Source organism: Nematolebias whitei, chromosome 4 (genome assembly GCF_014905685.2).
Source record: "Nematolebias whitei isolate Nwh7 chromosome 4, NemWhi1, whole genome shotgun sequence".
NCBI lineage: Eukaryota > Metazoa > Chordata > Actinopteri > Cyprinodontiformes > Rivulidae > Nematolebias > Nematolebias whitei.
In genome coordinates this window covers 6374480-6387040 of record NC_056501.1, presented here as the reverse complement: position 1 = coordinate 6387040, position 12561 = coordinate 6374480, and the positions used below count along the sequence as shown (strand labels likewise).

Below are 12561 nucleotides of genomic sequence, written 5' to 3'. Positions count from 1 at the left end.
AAAATGCTAGCTGAATGCTATAAGGAGCAGAATGCTAGCTGAAAGCTGTAAAAAGCACAATAATTAAAAGCTAAAAGAAAAAAAGCCTTGGCCAACAAAAGTCTTGCCATATTAACATATTCTTAGTTGAAAGCTAAATGTAACAAAGGGTTAGCTAAAAGATAAAAATACCAAAACACTAGCTAAAGTGGTAAAGGCTAACTAAAAGCTAAATTTAGAAAAAGGGTGAGCTAAACAGTAAAAATATGAAAGCACTGGGCAAAAAGCAGCAAAAAAGTGAGCTAAAAGTGAGATGCATTAAAAGGTTAGCCAAAAGTAGCCAAAAGCTAGCTAAAAATTAAATGCAGCAAAATACAAGGTAACAGTTAAGGTTGAAAAGGGCTCGTTAAAAGAAGCAAATGGTTGGTCAAAAGTATCAACAGGTTTATGAAAACTGAAAGGCGAGCTGAAAGTAGCAGAATGGTAGCTAAAAGAATTGAGAGAAGACAAAATAAAATCAGTTTTCTGCAGCAGATTTCTTATAGAAGAATATTTCTGAAGAAACAAGAGATCTTCATGCATTTCTATGGCGAAAATATTTGTAAACAAAGATAAATACATAGAAAAGTATTAAAGTTACAAAAACCAAAACTCTCAGCACCCGTTTCCTGAACGAGCCGAACCTTCTGACGTATGAAAAACTAAAACACAAAGTATCCAGAAGCAGTTGGATCACAGAAACCTTCTGGAAAAATAAAAAACATGTACAACAATGTGACGCAGACTCAGCGTTTACTCGACGATAAACTCTGACCTCCGCAGGAATTCACCGGCTTTTGCGGCGCTCTGTTCATCGGCGTCGGGGTCGTCGGCGCCGTGCCCTTCGGCCTCTACGTGGACAAAACGAAGAAGTTCATCGAAGTGGCAAAGATCAACCTGAGCCTCACCGCTCTGGCGTGCGTCGCCTTCTCAGTGGTGAGAAAATAAAAGGTCCTGTCTTTGATGTAACGTCGACGGTTCGGTTTTTAACCTGCCCGTCGTCTCCAGGTGTGTCTGATGCCGCAGCAGAAAGCCGCCGTCGCAGTCGTCTGCTCTCTGTTCGGATGTTTCGGTTTCTCCATCTACCCCGTGCTCATGGAGCTCTCAGTGGAGTGCTCGTACCCGGTCGGAGAGGCCACGTCGGCCGGACTCGCCTTCGTGTCGGGGTATTAATGACCGACCGGCGCTAATGCACCGGGCACAGATACGTTTCAACTTTTAGTGACGTAAACCTAGATTTTTTTTTTTTTTTTTACCTTCTCCTGTTTTTAAAACGGCTGCATGTCGGGTGTCTAAGTGAAACGTCCGTTTCCTTCTTCCAGGCAGGTGCAGTCATTCGTTTACATCCTGGTACTTCAGGCTTTGACCACACGGCTCACCGACTCTCCTCTGTCCACCTGCGGGGACGACGTCTTCAGCTGGAAAGGTGAGTCTCTTCCTGTGGACACGTCCACCAACAATCCGAGTTGCTTGTTCAGATTATTCAGTTTGAAGCAAGAAATTGTTAGATCAGCGAACAGCAGCCGACGTTTTATTTTTAATCATTTTCACAGTTTTTAAATTAGTTACGCCTTGTTGTTTTACACATCCTCCCAACTTTAAAACATTCATCTTACTAACCTAAAATATTTGTTTAAATGTCTAAATTAAATATCAGAATATCTATTTTTTTCAACAGTAGTAATAAATATGTTGGACTGCTGCAGAAAACGCCTCATTTTTCAGCATAAATTATCTTTTTTCTGACAAAGCTAAACATTTAAAAAATAAAAGAATGCCAAAATAAAGAAGCTTGCGTCGCAGCGGCCAAGTTTTAAACTAGGATCTTCTGAAGTCGAGTAAAGGCAGAGCTGCAGCCATTTTGGTTAAAAGAATTGCAAAATAATTGGAACAATGGACTTTTTTTGATAAATTTATGCTTCAATAATTAAAACAGGACCTTAAAAATCCTGTAGGCTGTGCCATGTTCACACTGCAATGCATTCTGGGTATGTTTGCTTCAGTAAGCTCCCTCCAGCTTGAACATCAATTTTGGACAGTGTTCTTGACACCCTTGTATGAACCGGAGCGTCTCGACAGGGAGGAGAATGGACAAATGATGAAGACGATGAGAGTGTCGGACTGAAGAGCTGCTGATGATGAGAGGGAAGACGCTGCAGAGAGCTCTGCTTTCTTTCACAAACTGTTCTCTACAAACATTGGGATCAAAACAGATGTTAGAATACGTACATTTTACATTTTATATAATAGTACGATTCCATCCATTATCTCCCGCTTGTTCCGAAGTCGGGGGGCAGTAGTTTGAGCAGGGAGGTCCGGTCATTTCTGCTCTTCTGGAGGATTCCAAGGAGTTCCCAGTCCAACCGAGAGGCTCTCCAGTGTGTCCTGGGTCTTCCCTGGGTCGGACTTGCCCGAAGCACCTCCCTAGGGAGGCGCTCAGGGAGCATCCTTACCAGAGTTCATGACCACAGGTGAGGGGTTGCACAACTTCATATTTTTTAAAGTTGACTTCAACATGATAAAAGTTGAGTTGACGTCGACTAGTCGCTGTGACATCATAGTGTAGTGCGTGTCAAGACTTGGCCTGCTCCTCGCCTTCCATCGGCTTGGAAGAATCCTTTTTGTAGCCAGCAATCACCCGACTGCAACTAGTTGATGTTAAATTTCAAAACTCGCGAGATGTCCTAGAATCGACTAGTTGATTCAACCGCTACTAGGAACTTAGACCGACCGGTAAACGGAGAGCTTTGCCTTACATCATCTCTCTCTTCACCACAATGGACCGGCACAGAGTCTTCAACACTGCACCGATCCGTCTGTCAATCTCACGCTCCATTCTTCCCTCACTCGTGAACAAAACCCTGAGATACTTGAACTCCTCCACTTGAAGCAGAACATCACCCTCGACCTGAAGAGAACAATCCACTCTTTTCAGACTGAGGACCCTGGACCAGATTTTGGAGGTGCTGATTCTCATCCCAGCCGCTTCACACTCGGCTGCGAACCGCTGCAGTGAGAGCTGGAGATCACAGCACGAAGACGCCAACAGGACCACATCATCTGCAAAGAGCAGATAGTACTATTACAAAGTAATAATATTATATAATAGTAATGTCTTTGACTCTACACATCCATTCATCATCTTCTGGTTGTCCTAATTTGGGTCACGGTGGTTTTGCTTTAGCCTTCTAGCTTTAGCGTTAGCTTCCAAGCTAATATACTAAACAAGTTGATCACGTTTGATCGTTTCCACCCAAATGTGCGTAACTGCACAAGTACTCATACAAAATACAACTTTTATCGTCGTGTATTATATTTTTTTAGCCTCGACTCGTGTTTTAGGCTCCACTGCAACCAATGGACGTCAACCTCCCAGAATGCACTGCACTGGTGAAATAATGGCAGTAAACGTTTACAGTGATACACAAACTGTTGGTAGAATGTGGAAATAAAAGCGTGGAGGCCAACATGTAGTCTGCAGTTGATCTGTTTAAATCTCACTTTGTAAGACTTCATGAGGGCGACTCAGCGACTTCCACACCAAACTCAACATCTGTAAAACTGGACCACAGCTGTTTTTATGCTGCCTAAGGTCATGTAGCTGTGGTAGCCATCTTGAATCCTGAAGCTGTAGATGTTCATTCCGTAATTATTTTCTTAGATGTTGAATAAAATCCATCCACGAGGTCATGAGGTATTTCGCTAACAGTACAAACACAAAAATGGGTCCAAACCTTCTAGTTTTCTTTTGTCTTTAAATGTGAAGAGACTCGATAACCGCACCAGGCTGCGAATAAACCCGTCAAAAAAGTTTTTTTAACTCTAAAGAACATAAAGCGTAAACGTTCTCCCCTCTGGTCCTCAGTGCCGATGATGGTGATGGCGGGACTGAGCTGCTTCTTCACCTGCGTCTTCGTCACCTTCTTCAACACTCGCTACAGACGCCTGGAGGTCGAGGAGCGAGCGGCGTGCCGGCCCGCGGGCCCAAACGAGCCCGTTGCTGCAAGCAGCTCGAGTCTGAATGAGAAAACCTTACAGGACGTCAGGACTCATAAATAACACGAGAACTCATAAGTTGTTGAATTGAGCATCTTTGCACAGTGATGGTTTCATACAAACCTGGGGCCAAATGTTTAACGAGGGAACGTCTTATTAATCAGAACTCTCACGCACTAATAATGTTTCCTGAAGAGCATCTCTGTTTTCTGATTTATGTGCACCGATGTTCTTTTTTACTGCGTCTCACTTTATTTAACTTTATGGAAACTTTTCTCCGCTCAGGAAACGAAGACAAACTCTGGCATCAGTGGGTGATGCTTCAGCTGCTAACAAAATAAAATGGACTCTCAGGTTTCTGCGGCTGTCCAGGGGCGGCCGGTCCATTGGGGCGCAGCGCTACAGCAAAAATTAATTCGCCTCACAAAGTAGTTCCTCCTAATAAAGAACGTAAAGGACTCGTTTACTGAGCTTACTGTGTCTTTGACACTTTTAATTGGAATTTAAAAGGATTTCTAGTGATTCGTCCTTTGTTTACTTGTTTACTGTTAAGGGGCGGGACCAGTCAGTGCCCCGTGTTCATCCACCTGAACAGCCAACTTCAAGAGTCTCAGATTTTCTGCCCTGTGGACTCATTCGGCTGGTTTTAGCTCTTTGATGACCGGACGTCTGATTTATTTGGGACTGTTTGTCACGATGAGACACAACCTCAACCTGCAGGAGAAAACACGAGACAAGTTTGTGCACAAAAGCAAACGAATCAAATATTACGCCACATAAGTCCTATTTTTATCACAGAAAGTGAAACACGATTACTGTAGTTTTCGGACTATAAGTCGCTGCTTTTGTCACAGGCTTTGAACACTAATTTATTTATTTTTTGACGGACTAACGCGCTTCACGCCACCAAAACATTTAGCCTCGTCACACCCGGGCGCTCACACAGCTGCCCAATGCACGTCATGACTCGGTGAGCACACCTGTATAAATAACGATTAAAAAAAATCAGACCAATAAAATGACTGAACAGGTCACAGTGGAGACGTTTCTCTGAATAATTTCTGCCCCCAAGGAGGAAACTTTGTGCATCATTGCTTCATCCTTTGCACAGGAGGAAGATCAATGACTTCCTGGTAGGCTACTGTAGTTTTATTTTTTTACCAGTAGGGCTACAGGCACCGCTCAGAAAAAAACATTTACTGTACGTATGTGTGTTACTGATACGTCTTTAATTCAAAGTTTTTAAAACTGTAAATATCTCATGTTACAAAGGGGACACCTGTGACTTGTATACAAGCGTGGCCTATATATACACAAAGTTTTTTATTTAGTTAAGTCTGTGGTCGCACTTTACAGAACCTGCATGAAAATCACTTTTCACCTGCATCCTGGTACCATGATTATAATTTAGTGTATTCATGTTTCTGGCACATAATTGTTTATTTGATCCTGAACCAGTAGCAAACCTGTCGTTTCTCAGTTTGTCGTTTAAAGGTACTCATTGCAAATAAAATTTCTAACCAAACAAAACCTGCGCCGTGTTTTTCTAAAACTTGTGATTGATGCTTCTTCAAATGTAAACTTTCAAAGAAACATTTGTGACCGGCTGCCAGCTACCACCTTTGTTTACAATGAGCGCGTACCCGCATTCCAGCATCGCAAATCTGTATCTGGAGTAAACTCTGTCAAACTGCCCCGTCTGAGTAAAGTCCAGCTTTAAATGTTGCTACTTTGGATCAATAAACATTGTGACCTTCAGGATCTGAAATAAAAAGTTTTCTTTTTATTCCATTTTTGTTCTCACATATCAGATCTGGTTTTCATACCTAAAGTCTGGGAGTTTTTATTATTTGTCTCTGTGTAAACAGAAAGAAGCCGACTGAGCAAAATGCACAAATTTATTAAATTTATTTAAATGAATAAAGTTGTAATTTGAAGCGGGAACTTTTTGTCGACTCGTGGAGCTAAAAGAAGAGCAGAGAGGTCAAATTAAAATTAACTGAAGGTTTTTAAGCTCTGCATCAAAACAAAAACAGCAGAAACGAGCAGGTGGATAAAGTCGGAGGAGTTTTTAATGTTGTCCCTGTTTCACTTAAAACAAATGTAAAAAAGTCGAGCGCTCTCCGGCCTCAGCTTCCTATGAACGTTTCTCCAGCTGCGTCTGGACCCAGACGGGTTAATACAAAACATCCATTCACAAGAAGACGAGCAGGAGATGAAAGATAACTCAACGAAATGAAAAGTCACAGGTAGAGCAAACTAACGAAGGGTTCCTGTTTGAGTTCTTCTCGTTGGCAAAGATAAAATTAAAACGATGAGAGGAGGAGGAGGAGAGTCTTGATGCAAGAGCTGGTGGTTTGTCTCAGAGCTGCAGGGCGCAGAACTGCTGGTAGACGGCCAGGATGTGCGGGTCGAGCTCGGCGGTGAACAGCAGGTTCTCCAGAGTCCCCATGTACTGCTGGATGGTCCCGTGGTGCTGGAGGAGGAGGCGGGGACAACAGCAGATTCAAAATTCATTAAGGAGGCAGCACAGGTCCAAAGACATGTTTACCAGAGAGCAGGGACACCAGCTATGTTGGACGGTTTGGAGACAGACGTGGACAGAAGGACAGGAGACAGATGTGGACAGGAGACAGACGTGGACAGAAGGACAGGTGTGTGTGTGTTTACCATGAGGAAGACCTGCTGCAGCCGCTCGATGCAGTTCTTGTACCAGGGCGTGCTGATGTCCACGCTGCCCGTCTCACAGCGGACCAGATGCTCCGTTAGCAGCATGATGAAACGCTGCAGGACACAAAGGACGTTTAAGAACACGCCGTCACTCGGCTGACGCAGCGCTGAGACAACTCTCTAACAGTTTAGCAGCTATCAGCTAAAACCAGCTACAATCGTTCGTGCTGCATTTTCACAGGAAGACGTTTCTCTTGTTTTAGGTTTCTTTTGATGTGGAACAACTTTTTTTAAAAGACTTTGTAGCGGAGGAGTTAATACTGAACTGACGAAGAATAAAAGCTTCTGACCACATCAGGGTCCAAACTTCTGCTCGACCGGGTCTGTGAACGGGTCGTACCTGGAAGATGACGAGGAAGAGGTTTTTCTGTTCGCTCTGGGCCGACTCCACCTTCTCCTGCAGCCTCTCGATCTGCTCCTCCAGCTGACCCTCCTCATCCTCGCTGTTCTTCTCCATGTCCTCGTCCTCTCCGCTGTCCCTCTGCGGGAGGACAATCACACGACCCTGAGCATCACCGAGCCGCTAGCATTCTTCATCTATTAGCATTCAGCTAACATTCTCATTATTATAGCTTTTAGCAAGTGCTACTCTCATTTAACATTAGCATTTTGATTCTTGGAGCTTTTAGCTAGCGTTTAGCTAGCTGCGTTTTTCCCATTTCTCATGCCCTGAGACGATTTCTGTTGCGACTTTGTGCAATATAAATAAACTGAACTGAACTTAAAATTGTAATTAGCATTCTCAACACACAAAATCAATCAGAAAACGGTTCCAGATAATTATTCTGCAAAAACTTCCAAACCGGAAGCCACGCTGAACGCTGGCCGTTTGTTTTATTTTGTAAAATAAAAGTGACTAAACAAATCTGCATAAAACTTTTTTTTTTTACTTGAAAACTTTAATTTGCCAGCCACTCGTCTGTGATTTAAAGCAATTGTTTTAGCCCTCTTTACTTCTCCAGAAACGAATAAACAACCTCTAAATATTAAAAACAAATGAATAAAACGAACTTTTAGTCGGTGTAAGTGGAACACCGCCTTGGGGGCTACCATAAACATTAAAAGAGGGCTCGAGGAAAGAAATGAAATAAAAATAACAGAAAGGAATGAGATAAATGTGGAATAAAAATGTGCCCATTCCCTGAAGGAACACTAGAGGGCAGTAAAGTTACTGGGAGTTTATGGAACATTCAGAACAACTGAGAAAGTTTTACAAATAAATTCAACAGTTTTAGGATCCGTCAGGAATAATCGTGTTTACCGACACCACCAGTAAATAAAAACAAAAACAAATGCTTTTTCACGAGACGATCCAAAGGAAACAACCAGCCTAACTGCTCCACTTTGCCCTGATCCTTTTTCTGTTCCGCTTCTTCTCGACTCAAATTTCAAACGTTTGTCGAGTTTTGGCTCGTTTTTTTTTCCTCGCACAATATTTGTGACCATTTTTCCTCCTCGTCTGTTTTAATGATCGCCGGCTTTTGCTCCTGAGAAACAAACTCCAACCGTTTTTACGCTTGAAAATGGGCGGGCTGACAAAGACTCTCTGGAAACAAATAAAAAAATAACTTGATAAAAACACGGTTACCCTCTTGTGCTGCTGTTTCTCCAGTTTGTCTTTGGACTCCTCCAGCTCCTTCTGGATCTTCTGAACGTGTTTGTTCATCTTCCGGATGGTCGAGTGCAGGATCTCCCAGACAAAAAGTCTAAACGAGGCAAAGGGAGTCTCCGTTTACGAGTGGCAGCAGAGAGAGCACGTTAAAGATACGAGTTGTTTTTCACTGTTGGCTCACCTGGTGAACTGGTGGGCCATGTCCTGAGAGAAGAGCCAGTTGGCGACGGCAGCACAGTCCACGATCTGCGTCCGAATCATTTTATCCACCAACACCGCGATCATCTGAAGCGCAGCAAGAAGGTAAATACCCACAAACATTCAGGAAGCAGGTGCTTGTATCTGCCATTCGAACCTGCGGGTGGTTCCTCCACACTTCGTACACCACCTTGAGGATGTGCAGCTTCCCGTCGTCGCTGTCCGTCAGGGTTTTAAGGATCTCGTGGAATCTGTGAGCAGAAAAAAAAGCAACCGAGATCAGCAGGTTTGAATCTATTTACAGACAAAACGTCACGTCTGCCCTAATCCTAAACAGAGGTTTAAAATAATATTTTTTTAAAAGTCCAGTAAACTCACATTTGAACAAACTCATTTAGGATTTGGTGACTTTACAATTACAAAAAGACAAAAACAGAAACTTTCCACAGCTGAGTGCACGTTCACAGGAGAAGCAGAAATATATGAGCCAGTGCTCAAACTTAAGGACGTCAAAGAGAATTTTACATCCCAGCAAGTGTCGCGTTTCAGCAAAATTTGCAGATTGCCATCGATAATATGTAATTTACATGAATTATGTACATTTGAAGAGGGGGTTTTTTTTGGGGTGGGGGGTCAGAAGAGTCGTAGATGGCAATTTCCCGTTGACTGGACTTACGTAGCTCTAAACTACACGCTAAGCTACACACTAAGCTAGCTCGCAACCTGTGCTCGCAACAAAACTTGCACTAGCTCATAAGCGCTAAGCTAGCGCACTTACGTAGTGAATGCTAACTTAGCGCTACATAAGTGCCAACAGTTGTTGACGGGGGGGGGATGCTACATCTGCAGCTTCTTAGCTAGCATGTCTGTATTGCATGCTGCTAGCTTAGCGCCACGTATTTGAGAAATTAGTTTTTGCTGTTAGCAAAATGCTCTGCTGTATTTGGTTTCTCTGGCTTGCTGCTGCTGCTGCTTGTTTGTTTATTTTTTTCTTAACCTGCCATCTTTCCTATGTACGTCCTAAATAAATCAGGATATGTTAGCAAATGTATTTTTACCTGAAGCATGTTGTCTTTTGCCCTAGTTTTCTTCTTGGGAGTATACCAGAATGCTTAACTTACATGCTTAAAATCACAGTATCATCCAGGGGGGCCGACAGGAAGCCCCGCCCCCACTACAGGCGCTAGGTTTGTCACCTTTTTCATTTCTTGTGAGTTTGCAGGTATGATAAAAAAAAAATTTTTTTAAGTCGGTCAGTGGATTTTAGTCCTTTAACATTTGTTTACTACAACTCTACTTGTGCACGTTGGTTTCATTTTTACTGAACCGGTCGACCAGACAGCTGCTGCAGGCTGGTCCGTCGACCAACAGTGCCATGTTTGCAGTCGAGCCAGCTGTTTTCAGCCTGGAGCGTCTAATCGAGTCAAGTCAAGCCCAGAGATAAAAGTCAAAGAACAAACACTACTAAACAGAATTAATTGTTTTAGATATGAAAACTATAGGATCAAAAAATGCGTTTATAAAGGATTTCAATGTGGTTGATTTTTTTTCCTGTAAGGAACACCGGAGGACAGTAACATTACTGAGAACATTTTTAAACAATTTCGACAAATTTAAATAATTTTAAAAGGATTTTCAGGCTTCCGTTAGGAAGGGCCGTGTTTATTAACACCGAAAATAATAAATAAATATAAAGACGAACAAAAAGAAATGCGAGGCTGTTCCCCCCCCCCCCCCACGAGACTTAAACTCACTTGGCGAGGGCGCTGAAGGAGTGGCTGAAGGATTTCGCTGCCAGGTGGAGAAGAGTCTGCAGGAACACGTCGATCTTCAGGGGGTTGAAGCTCTCCCCCTCGTCTGCAAAAGGGTTGAGTTTTGTAAACGTTTAAAAGGACGATGAACGGAAACAGACTCATCTTTCAGAAATACTGGGAACGAACCATCGTCGTCTTCCTGGTTGGGGTTCGGGACTTCTTTCAGGATGGTGAGGATCTCCTCGTTGGACGCTCGGTTCTTGATGGCGTTCGACACCATGACAGAAACCGGATATCCTGGTAACGAAGCTGAGGAGGCAGAAATTTATTTCATTAGACCTCAAGATCTAAAGCATCCACAAGGACGTTTTTCAGAGCTCAAATATCGAAAACGGGCTGGTCGGCGTTCTTACAAGCGCTCTCGTCTTCGTATTTAAAGGCAAAAATGGGTTCTGCCGGGACTAGGGCTGAGAACGTTGAAGGGACGATGTCCACCATCCTCTGATGGTACGAAAGCCTGCGAGGAACAACTTTTCACTTTAAACTCTCAAAAACACGGCACCACTACAAAATCTTCTTGGATAAAAGGAAATATGTATGTCAAAGATGATAAATTCCTAAAAAGATCAGATATTTAAAATAAAGATATGTCGAGGCGTCTCAAAAATCATTCCTCTGTTCATCACTGGTCTAGAATTTCTCTAATTTCCTGCTTTTATCTACTAAAACATAGATTTTAATCTTTTACAAACAACTGAATGTTTTAATACCTCATGCTTTTCTCCAGAACTTCTTTGACAAACTTGGGTTTGGGCATCTCTAGATCCACAGTCAAACAGTCGGACCTTCAACCAGAAACAAGCGTCGCGCTTTAGAAAACGCAGAAGTTCATAAATTTAATGGTGCGCCGTCGAGTGATCACCCACCAGTCGTCCCAGCTCCACCGAAACTGGAAGTTGCTCAAATGATGAGAAAACCAGTTGATGAATCTGTTTTAGAGAAGAGAAACGGTTCAGTGGGGCTGCTTCGTCAGACAGGTAGCACATCAGTGCAACGTGCGGCTGGTTTACCTGTCGATGCAGGCGGTGTTCATGGTGTCCAGCCTCATGTAGAGCATCTCCGTGGCCTGGGCCAACTGGAGAAACACGTTAAGGTCAAAACGCTCCAACGGCAATATTTCCCTTCAAACCTGCAGCCGATCAAAACGAGGCAGCGGGAACACGGTTTCATTTTTACTACTGGAAACTATTTTAGTCGTTCATGTAGCTAAACGTCGGCTCATTCAGGAGGTGGCTGCTGAATTTTTTTTTAATTACTTTTTTAAAATATTTAACATTATTTACAAATATTTTTACCAGTAGAAAAACATTAATATCTCTTCGGTTCCATCAAAAACTTTGTTTGCTCTGAAACCTGCTTCAGCTACGGATTCTGTTTTGTCTTTGCTATTTTTCCCAGCTTTTATTTTGCTACATTCAGTTGTTGGCTAGCCTTTGATTATTTTCAGCTTCTAGCCATCTTTCTACCTTTAGCTAGCTTGCTGCTAAAGCCTTTAGCTTTTAGCAAGAAGCTTGCTACATTTAGCTTCTACTCATCATTCATCTACTTTGGGCAATAAGTTAGCCAAATGCCACTTTTAGTTTGTAGCTAGAATTTTGATACTTCTAACTTCTAGCCATTGTTCTGTTATTTTTAGCTTGCTTGTTGCAACACACACACACACACACACACACATATATACACACACACACACATATATGTATATATATATATATATATATTTATAATTTTTTTTTTTTTTTTTTTTGCTACTTTTGGCTTTTAAATACAATTTAGCTATTTTTAGCTTCTAGCTATTGTTCTGCTACTTTTATCTAGCATGTAGCTACATTTAACTTTTAAGTAGAATTTAGCAACATTTAACTTTAAATAAAATTTTGTTACTTTGAATTTCTAACCATCATTCTGCTACTTTTAACTTTTAGCTAACCTGCGGTTACATTTAGCTTTTAGCTAGAATTTTGCTACTTTTAGCTTCTAGCAACTGTTCTTGTACTTTTAACTTTTAAGTTGCCTGTTGCTACATTTAAGTAGAATTTAGCTACTTTTAGCTTTTAAATACATTTTTGCTTTTGTTTTTAGCTTCTAGCCATTGTTCTGTTTTTAACTTATAGCCAGCCTGTTGCTACATTTAGCTTTTAGCTAAAATTTAGCTATATTTTAATTTTAAGCTAGTGTTTTTCCACTATATAT

At 42.1% G+C, this 12561-nt stretch overlaps 2 protein-coding genes across 2 annotated transcripts in view; one reads left to right on the top strand and one right to left on the bottom strand.

Moving 5' to 3' along the window:
* Nucleotides 1-4077, top strand: part of slc49a3 (solute carrier family 49 member 3) — a 7511-nt gene extending 3434 nt beyond the window's left edge. Inside the window, exons 7-10 of the mRNA XM_037675478.1 lie at nt 802-954; nt 1027-1184; nt 1341-1444; nt 3884-4077. Of these exons, the coding sequence (XP_037531406.1) occupies nt 802-954; nt 1027-1184; nt 1341-1444; nt 3884-4077 (609 nt within the window). The remainder of the gene's footprint in view (nt 1-801; nt 955-1026; nt 1185-1340; nt 1445-3883) is intronic.
* A 1991-nt stretch (nt 4078-6068) lies between these two features.
* LOC119408785 (nuclear cap-binding protein subunit 1) overlaps nt 6069-12561 on the bottom strand; it is a 13190-nt gene continuing 6697 nt past the window's right edge. Inside the window, exons 12-23 of the mRNA XM_037675629.1 lie at nt 11379-11443; nt 11235-11297; nt 11079-11153; nt 10722-10825; nt 10495-10617; nt 10309-10411; nt 8712-8805; nt 8538-8641; nt 8333-8450; nt 7085-7225; nt 6685-6798; nt 6069-6490 (exon numbers count right to left, since the gene is read on the bottom strand). Coding sequence (XP_037531557.1) covers nt 6377-6490; nt 6685-6798; nt 7085-7225; nt 8333-8450; nt 8538-8641; nt 8712-8805; nt 10309-10411; nt 10495-10617; nt 10722-10825; nt 11079-11153; nt 11235-11297; nt 11379-11443 — 1218 coding nt within the window. The 3' untranslated portion in view covers nt 6069-6376. The remainder of the gene's footprint in view (nt 6491-6684; nt 6799-7084; nt 7226-8332; nt 8451-8537; nt 8642-8711; nt 8806-10308; nt 10412-10494; nt 10618-10721; nt 10826-11078; nt 11154-11234; nt 11298-11378; nt 11444-12561) is intronic.